The 19,689-nt window shown below is 47.9% G+C and overlaps 1 protein-coding gene across 6 annotated transcripts in view; it reads right to left on the reverse strand.

Moving 5' to 3' along the window:
- The window catches only part of Entpd3 (ectonucleoside triphosphate diphosphohydrolase 3), a 29,569-nt gene extending 26,785 nt beyond the window's left edge, over positions 1–2,784 (reverse strand). For all 6 annotated transcript variants that reach the window (XR_012909927.1, XR_012909931.1, XR_012909929.1 and 3 more), the window contains exons 1-2: positions 2,552–2,784; positions 1,782–1,833 (exon numbers count right to left, since the gene is read on the reverse strand). Coding sequence is in view for 1 of the 6 variants with exons in the window: in XM_075964136.1 (XP_075820251.1) it covers positions 1,782–1,821 (40 nt within the window). In the remaining 5 variants the exon portion in view is untranslated. The remainder of the gene's footprint in view (positions 1–1,781; positions 1,834–2,551) is intronic.
- Positions 2,785–19,689: the final 16,905 nt, after the last annotated feature.

The raw sequence follows: 19,689 nt of genomic DNA on the forward strand, positions 1-19,689 counted from the left end.
CAGTTCATCTCCATCACCCCATCCCTCAACAGCCATGGGTGTAATCTGCCCTATTCCAGAACTTTCCCTCTTGGGTCACTGTAGACTGCGCTTCACTTCCTCTTTATTTCTAGATTTTTCCTGGAAGAAAACAAAGGCTGCATGCACCACCTCAACCAAATTAGTCGCAGCCCCATATCCAATTGCACTGCCTTGTTTGCTGCTTGGAGAGTTGTGGTGGGGGAGGGGGGGTTGCGGATGTTTGGCTCAGAAGAGCCAACTCCTGCCTGTCAATATAGACAAGCAGCAGACACTTCCTGATGTCAAAGGTGGCCACCTAGCACCTCCCTCCCCTCCCTGGTCGGGAGTATAACTGGTATGGCATCCACGGAAGACAATTTGTCAGTGTTTACCAAAGCGCAAAGAGGCTCAAGGTACCACCACCACCACGCTGCACCTCTGGAAACTCACCAGACCCCACTTCCCCACTTAACCCACGAATGTGAGGGGACTTATGGACGGGTTACTCATTGTGGAGACACCCATCATAGATCTGGAGGAGAGCCTAGCCCTGTGGCGTTGAACCTCAGAGCATCCAAAGGGTCCTTGCTAGCCAGCCAGGAGCCAGTAATCCACAGAGATGAACTCACTCCTACTTTCAAACCTCATCAGTGTCAGTAACAGAGGTTTGAGGGATTTTTCCCCCAACAAGACCTAGTAGAGTTAATCTGCCAAATTTAATCTTCCTTAGGAAAGAATGTAACCAATTAGCCCGTGTGTGGAATGTTACAGTGTGTGTGTTAAAATTCCAATGTATCCAATGCAATATAAACCGGCTCCTTCAGTGCAACTTTAGTCTATCTTTAGTATATCTTTCCAAAATAGTTCCTATAAATTGGTCTTTATGTCCTCAGGCCAAGAAACAGCAGTTTAGGGCACAGCTAAGGAACCTCATCAAGGAGAGGGTGTGTGAAATGTAAGTCTCCTGACCACAACCATGGGCTGGCCTCAGAATCCTTTGGGCTTCAGCACTTTCCAAGTGAAAAGCTATGATTACCCTCAGCAAACACTTACCCAGCAAAAAGAAAGAAAAAAAAAAGCTTATTACAAAGGGAACAGACTAGGCTAGGTCTCATTCATGAAGAAACACAGCCTAGAGCTGTGCAGCAGTTAGGGCTGGGCAAACATTGTTTAATTGCAGGTGCCTACCTGAGCCCGGAGAGGAGGTGAGAGCCTGCCCAACACACACCTCCCAGCTTCACATGGATAGCTGGGGGGGCAGTGCTGGGTAGCCGGGAGCCTGGCTGGGCAGGCTAGGGAGCGTGTAGGAGGGGGAGGGAGGAAAGGAGGGAGAGAGAGAGAAACAGAGAGAGAGAGAGAGAGAGAGAGAGAGAGAGAGAGAGATTCCTGCGCAGCCTATCATAACACTGACCCCCAAAGAATGGAGGGTGTAGCAGGCACTGTGCAAGAACAGATCCAACTCTATCAGGATTCAGCCCCAAGTCAACAACACATAGCACAAACCTTACACATAGCTAGGTAAGGAAACCACAAGAGCCAAAATAATGGATTATACAAACAGGAAAACCATTTAAGCCAATCATTTGTGTTAGCCTTGTTTCGTGTGGCTTTGTGGAGAGAATTACTTTTATCTGGAGAATGTCAAGGGTGAAACCCACGGCGTCTAGGAACAATGACAAACAGCCATCCACAGGAGGCATGGATGGAGAGGGGCGAACCCAAGCTGGGATTCTCCCGGGATCTGACAAAGCCAGGCTCGTCATCCAGTGAGCGACACTTACCTGCTTGCTCACAAGGCTGACGGGTCACGACGGTAAACATCTTCTCTCCCGGCTGAGGGGGAAAAAATATAGAATGAGAGTGTGGCCAGCCCCTGACTTCGGAAGTTCAAAAACAAACTTGCACGTATTAATAGCGGCTCTAAATCGAAGCCTCTTTGGGAACTCAAACCCAGAGCTTCAGAGACCAATGGGAGTTAGACCATCAAGCCCAGCGTCCTCTCCCCAAATGTAAAGCTGGAAGAACGGATAGGTTAAAACTTAACGGAGCAATTTTGAAAATAAAACCACAAAGGAATGGGTGTGCTTTTTCCTTTTTCTCTCCTGTAGGTCGCTCCACCTGTGAGCATCTCAGGGCCACAACAAACGCTCCTCGCTCCTCTTAGGAACATTCACAAGGCTCGTGCTGGGCTGTACTTCAAAGCGCACCAGCCGGTTCGCAGTGGTGTGTGCTGGTTGGTGACTGCCAGCATGCAGTCACCCCTTAAAGACCTGCGGTGTGTCTCCAGCTCCCTGACCGGAACACCTGCAGACAGCTGTCAGCCCTGGGAATCAGAATATGGACCCGGGAGCCGGCCGATTTCCTACATTCGCAGGTCTCGGGGTGCTTCGTGACGCGGTGTCCCCTCCCTGCCAAACCACAGTGCCCAGCTCCCCGGGGTTTCGGCTCCTGCCTGTGACCCTCTGCGGGAGGCGACGCCTAGTCCTTCCCTCCCAGTTCCTAGCCTCCCGCAGCCCGCTCCATCCCACCCCCGCGAGTCTCCAGACCTTACCTGCGCGCTGCGCTCGCTGCGGGTAGCTGAACGGCGGCGGCGACTCCAGGGTGCGGGAGGCGCGGGAGTCCGGGAGGCGGGGCGAGGCGGCGTGGGTGGCGCAGTCTGCGGGGACCGCCTCTGCGCTGAGGCCAGGACCTCTTCACCTTCCCCCGGCTCCTCCCTCTCACTTCACCCCAGCTTGTCCTGGAAGAGGAGGGAGGGGGTCAGCGCCACGTGGGGGACAGTCGATCCTTGCCTGCCCTCGTATTAGTTACTTCCTTCGTTGCTATGACAAAGTACCTGACGAAAGGAACTTGAAGAAAAGGTGACTCACAGCTGTAGGGTACCATCCTTTACGTGGCGGGGCGGGGAAGGCACGCTGCCAGGAGCTTGAATAGCTGGTCACCCTGCCCCTGCAGTCAGATACCAGAGAGAGATCAGGACCCCAGCCTAAGACCTTGGTGTCGCCTTCATTCAGGGTGGGTCTTCCCACATCAGTTAGCCCAGTCTAGGTAACAGTCTCAGACATGTTCAGTTTTGTCTCCTAAGTGATGTTAAATGCTGGTAAACTGACAGTATTAATTATCACAGAGTCCCACCAGGACCCAGCCAGATAGCTCTCCACATCTTTATTGTCTAACTCCCTGAGCAGTCCCTGAGCCCAAGGCAGAGGAGGAGATGATGTGACCTCGTCCCGGGTCCCAAGAGATCCCGAGTGGGAGTCAAGTACCCTTTGCCTGCCAGTCCTCAACTGTCAATACAAATAGCCCTTTAGAAGAAGAGATGCATTTATAACACTTAGTTGTGAATGTACCTGCTTGAGTTTATGTGTACCATGAGTGTGCGGGTACCCTCTGGAACTGGAGTCACAGGCAGTTGTGAGCTACCATGTGGGTGCTGGGAATTGAATGCGGGTCTTCTGGAAGAGTAACCAGTGCTCTTAATTGATGAGCCATCTCCCCAGTCCCCTGTTTAGTATGTTGTTTTGAGACAAGGTTTCCCTATGTTGCAGATGCTGGACGCTTGTTCCTGCCTCAGCCTTCTGGAGCTGGGGTCACCCTTGGGCCGCCATACTTGTTACAAGGTAGCTCTGATGTCCTAGTTTCCCTGTCATACCTTTCCGGAGGGGAAAAACAGGATCAAGAGCCAAGGGGACAGGACAAGCCACTCAGAGGGCGCACATGATTTTTTGCAGCCCCCTCCAGTCTTGCTGCATATGGGGGGTGGCGTATATCAGAGCACCCAGAAGGGTAAGTGGGCAGGTGGGTTCCTGGGTAGCTTGGGTGCACATTGGGACGCCCAGGACAATGTAGACCCCCCTTACATGGTAGCGAATATGTGGTGCTGATACCCAAGGACTTCCTTAGCGACGAAGGAGACACTCTTCTCCATCCTGAGTGTCACTGAGCCAACAGTCAGGACAATAACAGCCTGGAAGAAGCCACATAGAACAGATGGTAAAGTGGGAAGCCCAAGGACTGCAGCGACCAGAAGGGCCTCAGGGTCCACTTCTGGTGAAGCCTCTTGGTGCCTCTGAGGGCCTCCAGCAGAAAGTCTGAGAGGGAGGCTATCCCATTGTTCTTGTTCTTTCTGTCGGTGTGATAAAACACAAAGCCAGCTTAAGGGAGGAAGGGTTTCTATGATTATACTTCCAGGTCACAGGCCATCAGTGAGGGAGGTCAGGGCGGGAATCAAGCCGAATCTTGAAGGAATGCTGCTGGCTGGCTGTCTTGCAGGCTCATGTTCTGTTAGCTTTCTTATATACTGCAGGACAGCCTGCCCAGGGAATGGTGCCGCCCACAGCGGGCTGCCCCCTCCTACATTGAGACAATCCCCAATAAACACATCCACAGGTCAGTCCGACCTAGGCGATTCCTCAATTGAGGCTTTCTTCTCAAACGACTCTAGGTTATGTCAAAGTGACAACCACAACTAGCTGGGACAGAGGCCTCTCCTTATGGTTCAGTATTTCTGGGAGGAAAAGCTGAGGGCAAGGTCCTCAACCTCCCTGCCCTCTCCTAAAGATCTACCAGTTTTCTCCTGTGAAAGTGGGCTGAAGTCCCTGTGAGAGAAGGCCTTAAGACAAGAATTCCCCGCTTTCAGACCTCCCAGCCCAGAGAGGAGAGCCCAGGCCACAGCCCCGCGGTGAGTGCGTCTGTGTTCACAGGAGGCAGTGTTGGATGGAGATGGGTCCCTGCTGTGAGACGGGTACAAGCTCTGCAGTGGGTGGGGTGCTGGCTACATTATGAGTCTTATTTTCCTTGAACACTAAAGGTCACTGGAACACGGCACCTGTGGTAGAACCCCAAGTCCCTAAGCATCCAGGGGGACAGTGGTCCACTGCCCCAAGCTGGCACTGCCCCCAGACCTGAGCCCAGAGAGCTCTGCTCCAAGGTATGCATCTAACAGTAGCAACTCTGGTGAGTTGCTGGGGGCTGCGAAAGGTTCCAGGGCCCAGGGGTCTTGCAATGCATCTAAAAAAATAAATAAATAACTGGGCCAACTTTGCTTTTCGCTTACCTCAATCTGTGAGCCACGTGAGCCTGAGTGTCTTCACCTCTTCTGTTATTTTCCCGGACTTCCCTGGAAGCTCTGCTCCAGGTTCAGACTGAACAAACATCTCTGTAGCTCCCAGGCTAGCTCCAGGCTAGCCCAGTCATTCAAATGGGCTTCACCATCCTACTGAAAGCAGGCATACTGGAACACACACTCGCATGCTGCCGTCATTCACCCTCCACTCGTGAATACACGAGCGCGTGCGCACACACACACACACACACACACACACACAAGCCTTCAAAGCTCTGATCAAAAAACAATACAGATATTTTACTTGCTATTGAGGCACGTTAGAAAGAGACAATGATTAGAATGATTAGACAGGAATGGGTACAGGAATCTAGGAAACTATCTGAAGAGCAAGAGAAGCTGAGCCATGGCGGACCAATGGGCACACAGTTTAGACTATGCTGAAGGAGAGGCTAAAGTGATGTGTTACCCAAGGACTCAAACTGAAAGTGCTGGCTCACTGGGAAAGGATCCTAGCACTCACTCTGTCCCAAAATAGATCTTAAATGGATTAAAAGTTGAAACAAAAAAGGAAGAATGCAATGTACTAAGAAAATTCAGAACATTTCTATCATTGGGGAGAAATCAGCTCTTCCAGCATAAGATCAAAGCAAGAAGATTAAGCCAATCAAATTGGCCCCTGAGCAGGAAAACCAATGCACTGAGAGGCAGCTGGAGAAAGACAACGCAGGGAGGTGTAAGAATGTGATTACAGAGCCAGGAAAATATGGCTGGTGGAGAGGGGAGTCTAAGTCTCCTGACCTGAATTCTGTCCCCAGGACCCACATGGTGGATGGAGAGAAAAAAATCTTGCAAATTGTCCTCTCTGCCCTCCACACATATGCTATGTCATGAGCCTTGCCACCCTCAAGACAAAACGAATACACAATTCTAAGAAAATAATGCCATATCAGAGAGCTCCCACTATAATAGTGAGCGAAGACCTGTTAGGCTGTAGAAAAAGTGGGAATATCTAAAACAGAAAAATAAATGGCGTGCAATAGCCAATTTTAATAAAATGTAAATGGGCAGCAAGTTTAGAAAGAGACTCATTTCCACCGGTCTGCATGCAAACATGATCACATACGAGTGTGTCAAGTGTCTTAGGGCTTCTGTCATTGTGAAGATGCCGTGACCACGGAAACTCTTATGAAGGAAAACATGTAATCAGAGGGCTTACCCATCATGCAGGGACATGGTGGTGTGTAGGCAGATGCGGTGCTGAAGACGGAGCCCAGAGTCCTACATCTTGACCCACAGGAAGCAGCAGAAGAGACTGAGCACGGCCCGTAGCTTGAGCATATATGAGACATGAAAGCCCACCCTCATGGTGACACTTCCTTCAGCAAGGCCACACTCTCTCCGACAAGGCCACACCTCCTAATAGTGCCGTTCCCTATGGGCTATACGTATTCAAACCACCACACTAAGTAAATACACAAATGTCTATGTGAGTATTTGAGTGTGAGGGTGTATTTGAGTGTGAGGGTGTATTTGAGTGTGTGTGAGGGTGTATTTGAGTGTGAGGGTGTATTTGTGTGTGAGGGTGTATTTGTGTGTGAGGGTGTATTTGAGTGTGAGGGTGTATTTGTGTGTGAGGGTGTATTTGTGTGTGAGGGTGTATTTGTGTGTGAGGGTGTATTTGTGTGTGAGGGTGTATTTGTGTGTGAGGGTGTATTTGTGTGTGAGGGTATATTTGAGTGTGAGGGTGTATTTGTGTGTGAGGGTGTATTTATGTGTGAGGGTGTATTTGAGTGCGTGAGGGTGTATTTGAGTGTGAGGGTGAGGGTGTATTTGAGTGTGAGGGTGTATTTGTGTGTGAGGGTTTATTTGTGTGTGAGGATGTATTTGTGTGTGAGGGTGTATTTGAGTATGAGAGTGTATTTGAGTGTGAGGGTGTATTTGAGTGTGTGTGAGGGTGTATTTGAGTGTGAGGGTGTATTTGTGTGTGAGGGTGTATTTGAGTGTGAGGGTGTATTTGAGTGTGAGGGTGTATTTGAGTGTGTGAGTATTTGTGTGTGATCCACTAGACGCAGTTTAAAATCTTAGCATCTTTAGACAAGATTTCTTTTGTTTGCTTTGCTGTGATTTTTGCTGTGATTGTTTGCTTGTTTTTTGTTTTTGGAGACAGGATTTCTCTGTGTAGCCCTGGCTGTCCTGGAGCTCACTCTGTAGACCAGGCTGGCCTCAAACTCACAGAGATCCTCTTGCTTCTGCTGGGATTAAAAGAGTGTGCAACCACTGTGCACCTTGACTTTTTGTTTGTTTGTTTAAGATAAGAGCTCTCTGTAAAGCTGGCTCCCCTGGACTCACTGTGTAGGTCAGGATAGCCATAAACTAGGAAGAAGAAATGCAAATCACCAACAAATACTCTAAACAGTGTTCAACATCCTTAGCCACCAAGAAAATGAAAAGTAAGGCTGCCTTGATTTCATCTCACCCCAGTCATGACAATTATTATTAAGAAACAGGACCCTGAGTTAAGAGCACTCGACTGCTCTGCGGAGGACCCAAATCCGGTTCCCAGCACCACATCACAACTGTATCTAACTCCAGCTCCAGGGAACCCCACCCCTTTTCTGGTCTCTGTGATACCACCTACACACCCACACGCCCACACACATAAATAAAACTTTTAAAAAATCAGAAAATAAAAATGGTAACACACGCTAGTGAGAAAACAGGAATCCTAACACATCATTGGTGGGAATGTAAGTCTGTTCAGTGACCGTGGGAATTAGTGCAGTAGTTTCTCAAAAAGTGACTGAAGCACCACGAACCAGAGAACTCTTGGGTGCATAAGTGAAGGATTCTAAGTCAACACCACAGAGATGCTTCCACATCAATGCTCCTAGCCACACACCCACTAGCCAGGAAACGGAACCAGCCCAGGCCATCCATCCAAAGCTGAACAGTTAAGGGGGATGTGGTACATGTACTATAGACCCAAGTTACGTCATCTGCAAGAAAATGATGGCTCTGAAGACACCACGTTAACGGAAATAAGCCAGTCTCAGAAAGACAAATATTGCATATATTCTTCCATATCCTAGATTTAAAATCATAGGGCTGGAGAGAGGGCTGGAGAGATGGCTCAGATGTTAAGAGCATTGCCTGCTCTTCCAAAGGTCCTGAGTTCAATTCCCAGCAACCACATGGTGGCTCACAACCATCTGTAATGGGGTCTGGTGCCCTCTTCTGGCCTGCAGACATATACACAGACAGAATATTGTATACCTAATAAATAAATAAAATATTTTAAAAAATTATATGTGTATATGTATGTGTGCGTCAATCTCAAAGCTAGAAGGGGAACCAGGAGATGGGAAGAAGAGACCCCAGGGGAAGTGAGAAGTAGGTTAGTAGAATAGTCGTTACAAGGAAGCAGGAAGTACCAGGTATGGTGACACATACCTTTAATCCCAACACTCTGGAGGCAGAGGCAGGAGGATCTCTGTGAGTTTGGGGCCAGCCTGGTTAACAGAATGAGCTCCAGGACAGCCAGGGCTGAAGAGAAAGACCCTGTCTCAAAAAGAGAAAGAAAGAAGAAGTGAGCAGAAGTGGGGAACTAGGTGGGGGGAGAAAGGGAGGACAGTGAGAAGGAATGACTGAATATAAAGTATGATGATACCCACGACTGCATGCCGACCTGAAGGAATGAATAGCGAGAAGCTGAGTGCACTGCTTTGGAACGGGTGTAGGGAGGGCATCCTGTAGATGGAGGCTGCTCGTTCGTATCCCAGCCGCATCAGCATCCTCTTTGGGGTGATGTGGAATAATTCTTCTGTGCACTGTGAATGGCATTAGTCTCATTTGTTCATAAAGAACTGACAGGCTGGTAGCCAGTCAGGAAGTATAGGCGGGGCAGCCAAACTAAGAATGCCAAGAGGAAGAAGGGTAGAGTCTGAGGAGATACCACAGATGCAGAGGAAAACAGGCTAAGAGCCACGTGGCAGAGGGTAGATAAGAAATATGGATAAATTTAAAGTGTAAGAGTTAGCCAGTAACAAGCCTGAGCTATGGGCCTAGAATTTATAATTAATATAAGCCTTGGTGTGTTTATTTTGGAGCTGCTGGTGGGACAGAAACTTCCACCTACAGTGGGGGAATTGTCTGCGCTCTCCAGAGGCTTCGAGCTGTCTGCATTCCTATCTTGGGATCATCACAAGGCTTCCCCTTGTCCGTGCAGATCTGACTTCTTTTGGGTGTCTCACGGGCATCTCACATTCTTGGAGTCCCAAACTGAGAGCTTCCTCTGCCCAGCAGAGCCATCAGCTCCACAGTTTTCCTCCAGTGAGAGCACAGACTCATACACAGCTAGGAGGGCAAACCTGAATGCCAGGTGATCTTCCTCCATTTCCTAAGGTCAACCCCTCACAGTTGTGGCACCTGCTGGCCTCTGAATCGCTGCTCCAGCTCCAACCCTTGCCCCTCTCCACCATGATGGGGTGGCAGAATTCGGACCAGAAGTTACAGATAATTGTGAGCTGTCGTGGGAGACTGAAAACCAAACCAGCAAGCGTTCTTAGCCTCTGGGCCATCTCTCCAGCCCTGTGTTATTCTCAAATAACTAGTTTTTGTTTTCCACCGGAAGCCCTCTTATAAAACGTGGTCCAGGGAGGCACATGTAGCCCAGCATGAATCACCTGATTTGGGCCCTGAACCCCTGAAGCTCTGGTTGACTTACTGCTAGACTTGATGGCCTGGAATTCCTCTCACAGCAGGCTGAGGTCTGCATTCTTTCCAGTTTTCTTCTCTGGCTTGCAGCCCCCACCCTGACGTCACTTTGCTGATGGTTCTCTCTGCGTGGGCCCTTTACGATCACGGTCAACTTTGTTCTTATTCATATTGCTCTTTCTTTCCACTTAAAAGTTTTGTTGTCTAACCCCTTGTTTAAAAAGTAAAGAAATATTTAGTTTCTAACATGAGTGTTCAGAGAGATTTCCATCTTCTAGATATACATCTAAGACAGCAAAATTTCTCCAGAAGCCCCTTTGGACACACGGATTTTCATATTTAGTGAGTGTTTAACATGTAGGCAGCCATGATGACTGTGTTTGCCTTCATCTCCCTGTAACCTCAGTGGTGATACACACACACACACACACACACACACACACACACACACACACACAGTGTTTCCAGTTAGTGGCTTATTATCACTAGCAATGCTCCTGCTTATTGCAAAGAATGTTTTTTATTTCATTTTGTGGGTTTTTTTATGTGTTCCATCTGAAGTGTACGGTCTCTTCAGCAATAAGGTGTAATCTTCATTTCATGGATGGCACCAAGGGCGAAGGCAATACTCTCTTTTGTTTGGAGTCTCTTGGACTCCCCTTGGCCAACAACTCAAAGACGGACTTCATGCCTGACGCTAGGGTTCTTGTTAGAGGGGCTTGGTGGGGTGGGGCAATTTTATCAAGTGGCATAATTTCATATATGTCTGTGTGTACGCGTGTGCGCACGTGTGTATGTGTGTATAACAATATTATATGTTAGTTTTAAGTAAACATAAAATGATTCCCTCTGGAAATTAATGTCCTTGGTGTCATTTATCCTTCCCTTCCTCCATGTTGCTCTCCCTTCCCCTCCCCAGTCATCTTTCCCATTTTCCCCTTCACACCACCTGTGTCCTCCCAGTCTTTCTAGTGTCCCCTGTCATTTTAAAATCCTGTCCTGACTTGTCTGTGTCGAAAGCAACATGAGGGAGGAAAGGATTTATTTCAGTTTTCAGATCATGGTCGGTCATAGAGGGATGCCAGGGCAGGAGCTCAGGCAGGACCTGAAGCAGACACCAGGTAGGATGCTGCTGGCTGGCTGGCTGGCTCCCTTAGGCTAGCCTTCAGTCAGCTCTCCTGTGCCACCCAGAGGCTACCTGTCCAGGCGTGGCTCCGCCTACAGTGGGCGAGCCCTTCTACATCAATTAGCATCAAGAAAATGGCCCACAGACAGAAGTGCACACAGGTTGCTCTGGTCTAGTTAATCTCCAAGCGTCAAGGTGACATCTAAAGCTAGCTATCTCTGGATTGTGCAGAAACTCTTCTCTTGACGCTGCTTCCACTAATTCTCCACCCTTGTCTTCCCTGCTCTGACCACAACCGTGTCACCCAAACTCCCTTGCTGGCCGCTTTGTGGTTAGATGGCTAATGGAGGAAGGAGGGTGGGGAAGAGGAAGCTTAAATACTTCTTGCTCCCTCTTGTTCACGCTGAGTTGCACAATCTAGCAGAGAGCTTCTCAAACTGTGGGTCGTGACCCTTATGGGGTCACATTACTGAGTGTAGAGGTCATGAAAAATTCAGCAACAGTAAAAGCTTTCTGAAGGTTCAATCAAATATGAATTCAATACCTAGTAAATAAGGAGTCTGAAGTGCTACGGACAGCCCCAGCTTGTGTCGTACCATGCGGCGTCACCGCACCCGTGACACATACATTCCATGTGTGTCCTGTCACACCATGCAGTGTTAGGGGACACACCTCAGTTCAGGTTACATGTGTGTGTTGTCATGGGTGGTTCTCTTCTGCGTTGGCCTGCTCAGCTAAATCCTAGGAATAGATATGATAAATCATCACCAACTATTTTTAAATTAATTAATAATTGTTTTTTATGGATGAGTCTTTTGTTTGTGCCTGGTGCCCACAGAAGCCAGAAGAGGGCATCAGATTTCCTAGGACTAGAGTCACAGATAATTGTGAGCTACCACGTGGGTGCTGAAGATTGAATCCGGGTTTCCTGGTTCGTATGTGTGATTATCATGTGTTATGAGTCATGGTGTTTCTGTTGCACACATAAAGCTACTGGCTCTTAGAGAAACACGATGGCTTCGTTATGGACAACACCGATTTTCAACATTTTCCTATCGTCAGCACAGCTTTATCCCGTTATCACGTTAGTGTGGCTGCAGATTTCATTATGTTCCGCAAACAAGCAAGTCCGCCTTACTATGCAAATTTTCTCCTGTCACTGGTAAATGGTGACATTTATTCATCTTTTACTTGAAACTTGCTATGCTAAAGGGAGGCAAGGACTCACCCATCACAGTGGGAGATGACGAACTACATCAGATGTCAAGAGTTGGGGCTGGAGGCCTGGAGAGATGGCTCAGTGGTTAAGAGCACTGGCTGTTCTTTCAGAGGACCCAGATTCAGTTCCCAGCACTCAAATGTCAGCTCACAACTATAAACAGAGACTGCTCGTTCGTTTCCCGACTGCCCAGACCGAAATAATCATACAGAAACTATATTAATTACAACTGTGTTTGGCCAATAGCTTAGGCGTATTTCTAGCTAGCTCTTACATATTAAATTAATCCATTTCTATTATCTTGTAGTCTATCAGGAGGCTCGTGGTTTGTTACCTCTTGTTTCTTGGGCAGCTACATGCTATCTCCCTAACTCTGCCTACTCCCTTTCTCTTTATCTCCTCCAACCTGGCCATATTCTGTCCTGCCATAGGCCAAAGCAGCTTTATTCATTAACCAATAAGAGCAACACATATACAGAAGGACCTCCCACACCATAAAACTGTCTGTATCTCCAGTCCCAGGGGATCTGATGTCCTCCTCTGAGCTCCTTGGGCAACAGGCACAAACAAAATATCCACATACATAAAATAAATAATTAAAGCACCTCTGGTTGGCCCAACCATGGCAAGCATGACTCTGCCAGGCCTTGCCCTTCTCCCCCATCCCCTCTGCCTTGCTAGAAACCATTAGATTACATTCTTAAAGCTAGCCACCAGGGTCTATTCCCTTCTTTGGCCACTTTCTCCTCCCGAGGCTGACTACAAAGGTCCAGCTATCAAAGTATTGAAGTCCAGCAATCATAGCCATCTTTGGCTCACCTAATTAACTTGCCCAATTAAAATGAAACACCTTATCATAAGACAGGACTTTACTTTTGTAAACCACCATTTTCCTATGGGCCATGTCTGCCTCCTCTCTATCCAGAGGCAGTCTGATGTTCCCTTCTAGGTCAAATATCCCTGCCCCCTTTCCTTCTCCCTAGTCCTTAATCCCCTGTCTTTGTCTCTTATTTCTTGCCCTCTGTCCCTCTGGGGAAAATAAATCTTGTTTGTGCTGAGAACTTGGTCTTGGGGTCCTGAACCAGTAATGATCCATTCATTAATAGTAGTAAAGTTGGTGATGATTTAGCAGACTACTTTCTAGGATTTGGCTGGGGAGGCCAAGACACAGTGGAACTCTGTTGGGACCCTAGTTTTATAGAAGTGTCAGCCTGGGTAGGAGGTTCCTGGAGGAGGCTGACCATACTTTGGTCGAGGGTAATCATTACTAACTTTCTCCTCTCAATCTTCCAAGTCAATGATTTTTTTCTTTAACTGGGTCTATACAACTAAACCTTGGTAGTCTAATCCCATTGGCTGCTTAGTGACTCTAGACAGGGAGCGGAGTAGAGGAAGTCTGTTGGACTGCATTTTATATACAGAAAAAAGTATCCTTTGTAAGGGCTCAGTATGATCAGTTTGTGATGTGAAACGTTACCTGGTTCATGAGATACTTTAACATCTAACATCCTCTTGTAGCTCCTCATCAGGTGACCTCACGGCTCCTCAATCGGTGAGCTCATAGCCCCTCAACAGATAAGTCCATAGCCCCTCAACGGGTGATTTGTATTTTGGTGTCTGTGCCCACCAGCAAGGTGTGCTCAGTCTAAACTTCCCAAGAGTGTAATGGCACAGTGTGTGTGCTTGAGTATGGCTGTGCACTCCAGGGAATGGGCGTGCACAGGTTGGCTTATGGGTGGCTGCTGTGAGTCTTGTTTTGGCCTTCTGCATGACATACTGCGTACAAAGCGGCAAGTAAGCACTAGGAGCCCTGAATGGATGTGCTGAGTCACGGATGCCCTGCGGAGCTCTGGACTCCAGTTTGGGGTCAGGCAACATTTTGAGCCAACTGACTACATCTCTGTTTCAGGCATAAAAACAACAATGTCCGGGTGATTTTAATAACTTCTGTTCTTTAGTTGCTAAAGACGTTTGTTTAAACAGCCCTGGCTGGGTGACAGCTGGCAGGCTCTCTGGAAGGCCCGGGCGGCAGTGGGTAGCATTGCTGGCTCACACCGAGGAAGGGTGGAGGCTGCCTCCTGCCTCACCTGCCTCTTGGCACTGCTCTGGGTGAAAACACCAGAAAGGGAACGAGAACTGGTTTTGACTTGGGCGGGAGACGCCTAGCTTTCCATTTTTCTTTTCTCTCCCTTTTCATTACAGTTTCCAAAAGTGCTGGTGTGAGCAAAAGAGAGGCCTGCTGACTTTCCTCAGGCTCATTCCCTGCGCCCACTGCAGTGGAGCTGCGGCAGGAACAAGATGTTGCTATTGTTCTGTGTGTGGGGGCATGTATGTGGTGTGTGTGCGTACAAGCGTGCGTGCATGCATGTGTCTGTGTCTGTGTGTCTGTATCTGTGTCTGTGTGTCTGTAACTGTGTCTGTATGTATGCTCATTTACACAGGTTACTTTTTGTCAATTTGACACGAATTAGTCCCCTAGGAAGATGAAACCTCACCTGTGGAATTGCTTTCATTAGATTGCCCTGAGGACCTACATACTGGAAAGAAAAAACCAAATCCCAAAGGTTGTCTTCTGACCTCCACATGCACGCTGTAGTACCTGTCCCTGCCTCACACATACACACAATGTTTTGTTTTGTTTTTTAATGTTTGTGTGGGATATGGGGCACTCCTTCAATTGCAGTACTGGGGAGGCAAAAATAGGTAGATTTGGGGGATCTCTGTGAGTTCAAGCAAGGCCAGCCAGGGCTACAGAGTGAGACTGTCTTAAACAACCAACAAAGTTGTGTGGTGGTGGTGCACACCTTTAATCCCAGCACTTGGGAAGCAAAGGCAGGTGGATCTCTATAAGGAAAAGTTCCTTTGTCTCCTACTAATCGTTATAGAGAAAAGAAAGGGCAAAGTTACATTGGATAATGTAACTTAAAAATTTCTTTAGAGTCAAAAAGATGTGATCGGTAGCCTACTAACTTACACTTTTAACTTAAACTCTAGTTTTTTGGGTGGGGGATCATGGCTGTTTTTAAATATAGCAACATCGAGCTCTAAAAGCATCAGGGAAGATGACATTGGTAATTATACTGACAGCGGCAGATATTAGCATGAACCCAATACCAAAAATAAACCAGACCGTGGAGAACGGGAATTTGAGAAAGCAGGCAGAGGCAGTGAAGTTAATGTAATCTGACTTTTCTTTCTCCGAGTTGGTTTTACTTTGAAATGCAAAACTTACCTTGCTTGGCTGAGTTAAGATGATGGAAGGAGAGGCGTCCATGGACTCTAGAAAAAGCAACGGAAACTTGGAATCTTGATACAGTCTTAATTATTATTTTAATTATACAGTTGTGTGGGGGTCACGGCACTGAGCATGTGCAGTGTGAACGAGCAAGTCAAGATGATGTATCCATCCAGCCACCCCTCCTCATCACTAACACGGGGAGCCCTTACTCCTTCCTAGTTAATCACAGCCTGTGTAAGAGCTTCTCGGGGACAGTAGTGACCTCATGAGCTGCGGAACACACTTATTACTGTAGAGTTCATTACTTATGTCTAACTGCTTTGGGGCACTCTGTATGCAGCTTCCACTCTGCCACCCTGTCTTTCCCAGCCTCTGAGGTTCACAAGGACACATTATGATCATCCATTTTAGCTTTCCCATGTGACGCAGAACATGAAGGGTTTGTCTCACAGAATCTCTTCCAGCTCCTTCCATTTTGCTGAAAATGGCAGGACACTTTTCTTAGGGAGAAACTAGTATTCCTTCATATAGCTACACCACAGTATACATCCATTTACCATGGATAGCCTCCAGGTTGGTTGCACATCTTAGCTACTGTGAGTGGTGCAGTAGCCAGCACACTGTGCGCTGCTTCAGATATGCTATCACTGTTATTAACAAGCACACTGTGCGCTGCTTCAGATATGCTATCACTGTTATTAACAAGCACACTGTGCGCTGCTTCAGATATGCTATCACTGTTATTAACAAGCACACTGTGCGCTGCTTCGGATATGCTATCACTGTTATTAACAAGCACACTGTGCGCTGCTTCGGATATGCTATCACTGTTATTAACAAGCACACTGTGCGCTGCTTCGGATATGCTATCACTGTTATTAACAAGCACACTGTGCGCTGCTTCGGATATGCTATCACTGTTATTAACAAGCACACTGTGCGCTGCTTCGGATATGCTATCACTGTTATTAACAAGCACACTGTGCGCTGCTTTGGATATGCTATCACTGTTATTAACAAGCACACTGTGCGCTGCTTCGGATATGCTATTGATATCATTTCCTTTAGGTGTATACCCAGAAGTAGATAGCTGGATTGTGTGCTCATGAGTTTTCATCAGTAGGAATCGTGCGCGCACTGTTCTCTGCAGTGGTTAAACCAATTTACATTCTCATCAGCAGTTTGGGAGAGTTCTCTAGCTCCAATTTCAACTTTCCCACGGTTTATCTTTTGTTAAAGAAGAAGAAAAGAGAGCAGGCTGTGGTGGTGCACGCCTTAAATCCTAACACCCAGCACTTGGAAGGCAGAGGCAGGTGGATCTCTGTGAGTTCGAGGTCAGCCTGGTCTACAAGAGCTAGTTCCAGGGCAGGCTCCAAAGCTACAGAAAAACCCTATCTCAAAAAACCCAAAAAAAGGAAAAAGATTATTTGTTTGTGTGTGTGTGTGCGCCTGCGTGCATGTCTCAAGCGAGACAGAGAGGGAGACAAACAGACAGATAGACAGACAGAAAAAGTTTCTGTGTACCACATGCATGCAGTACCTTCAGAGGTTAGAAGAGGACATCAGATCTCCTGGAACTGGAATTGGATAGTTGGGAGCTACCACAAGGGTGCTGGGAACTGAACCTGGGTCCTCTGCAGGAGCATCCATGGTCTTTTTTTTTTTTAATTTTTATTATGTATACAATATTCTGTCTGCATGTATGTCTGCAGGCCAGAAGAGGGCACCAGACCCCATTACAGATGGTTGTGAGCCACCATGTGGTTTCTGGGAATTGAACTCAAGGACCTTTGGAAGAGCAGGCACTGCTCTTAACCACTGAGCTATCTCTCCAGCCCAGCATCCATAGTCTTAACCACTGAGATATTCTCCAGCCCCTTCCCACTTTTTTCTGATGACAAACAGAATGATATGACCACATCCAAATAAGGATGGTAGAATTTTTTTGTTTTTGTTTTAGAAATCAGAATGTTTTTATTAACTTCATTTATTTGGTGTGTGTGTTTTGTGTCATAGCGTGTGCATGGGGACCGGAGGGCAGCATGCAGGAGTCGGTCTGTGGGCCCTAGGGAGGGAGCTCAGGCCATCAGTGCGTTTCATTGACCTGCTGAGCCATTCGCTGACCCCCTTTCTGTATCTCACAGGATTACTGTTTGTCTTGACTAACATGGAATTCTCACCATTTACCTATGTTTCTATTAGTTTCTTCATCTCATAAAGACATTTTTGAAAAGATTGAAAAGAAGTTGCGTGTCCAGAGACTGTCTGCCCACAAGATATTTCAAAGCCTTGGTAAGTGTTCCAGATCTCCGGCCCAGACCACACAGCTATTACTCTATCTTGTCTTGGTGATGTCGTTGGGACTTTGCAGGTGTGGATGGACACTCCCTAGGGGAGGCACACTGGGCTTGATGACTCTACAGACCCCCTGATTAGAACCTCTGACACTGTGGAGAGTTGGAATGAGGTAGGTCAAGGGTCAAGATGATCTCCTCTGTCTTCAGTCTCACCCCCGTGTCTGACGTCACATCCAATAAAGACACTGGGAGGCATGAACTTAGCAGACCACTAGCTTCTGCCACACAAGGACTACAACGCCACTGGTTAGCACTGGAACTTGTAGCAGAGGTATCTCTGCTTTGCTGCAACACACCTGCCTGAAGCTCCGCCCCATGCATTTGACAAATGCCTTGATTTAGAACTGCTTTTATTTGGTATTATAAAAATGTCCACCCAACCACTTCCCTAGTGGAATACGCCATACCGGACATCCCGAATCCATGTCCCAGGCCATGGTCATTGCATTTGGCTCAAAATCAGAGGTCACTTCTTCCATTTGGAGCAAAAGGCTATTTGTTGTTGTTGTTGCTGTTGTTTTGTTTTGTTTCTCATCAGTGCAGGCCAGCATGGTCTCTGAATGTCTGCGCGGGCTCAAGCGCTGTACTGGCTCCCAGAATGAGTGGTTCACACCTGCAAGAAAACCACACCCTGTGGGTTTTCTTTACTAGGGCCACTTCTCAGATTTCACCCTCTGTCAAGTGTTCCTCTACCCAGGATACCTACCTTGGTGAGTGCTCCCTCAGCGGGACGAGGAGGGGCTTGATCCAGCAGATGGACCCTGGCAAGGTTGAACTGTGGATCTGCTTATGCCCTACTTCCCCAGCAGGAGCAGCTGCTCCAAGGACTGAAAGTGCACAGTAGGGTATGACCAGCACACAGTAGGGTATGACCAGCGCACAGTAGGGTATGACCAATGCTCACAGTAGGGTATGACCAGCACACAGTAGGGTATGCCCGGCACACAGTAGGCTATGACCAGCGCACAGTAGGCTATGGCGAGCACACAGTAGGGTATGACCAGCACACAGTAGGGTATGACCAGCGCACAGTAGGGTATGACCAGCGCAAGTAGGGTATGGCGAGCACACAGTAGGGTATGACCGGCGCACAGTAGGGTATGACCGGCGCACAGTAGGCTATGACTGGCGCACAGTAGGGTATGACCAGTACACAGTTATGACCAGGGCACAGTAGGGTATGACCAGCGCACAGTAGGGCATGACCAGGGCACAGTAGGCTATGACCAATGCACACAGTAGGGTATGACCAGTGCACAGTAGGGTATGACCAGCGCACAGTTATGACCAGGGCACAGTAGGGTATGACCAGGGCACAGTAGGGTATGACCAGTGCACAGTAGGGCATGACCAGTGCACAGTAGGCTATGACCAATGCACACAGTAGGGTATGCCCAGTGCACAGTAGGGTATGACCAGTGCACACACAGTCAAGGCACACTGCCATCCCCTCAGTGTAGACGCCTTCACACCTGTCACTACTACAGAGTAAGTCACTACTGTGAAGGATTGACTGCTGCTTTCAGATGTGGCTCATCTGGCCTGGGCCACCTTAAGGAAGACAGTCTCTGTCTCATGACACATGTACCAGAACCGGGCCTGTAGTAGTAGGGAGCGGCAGCGGGGCTGTGTCCCCAGCACCCTGGCTGCCTGGCTTATACCCGAAATAACAACACACAAACTGTATTCATTTAATCACTGCTTGGCCCATTTCTATCTAGGCTAATTCTCACATATTAATTTAGCCCATTTCTAATAATCTGTGAGCACCGGTCTTACCGGGAAAGGTTCAGCATGTCTAACCTGGCGGCTTGCTTCATGGCGTGTGTCTGCCCAGGAGCGGGTAGCATGGCGTCTCTCTGAGGCATCTGCTCCCAGGAGAAGAGCTGTGGAGTCTGAGCTCACTTCCTCTTCGTCCCGGCGTTCTGTTCTGTTTACTCCTCCTACCTATGTTCTAACCAATAAAATGGG

Source organism: Microtus pennsylvanicus, chromosome 3, assembly GCF_037038515.1.
Source record: "Microtus pennsylvanicus isolate mMicPen1 chromosome 3, mMicPen1.hap1, whole genome shotgun sequence".
Taxonomy (NCBI): Eukaryota; Metazoa; Chordata; class Mammalia; order Rodentia; family Cricetidae; genus Microtus; species Microtus pennsylvanicus.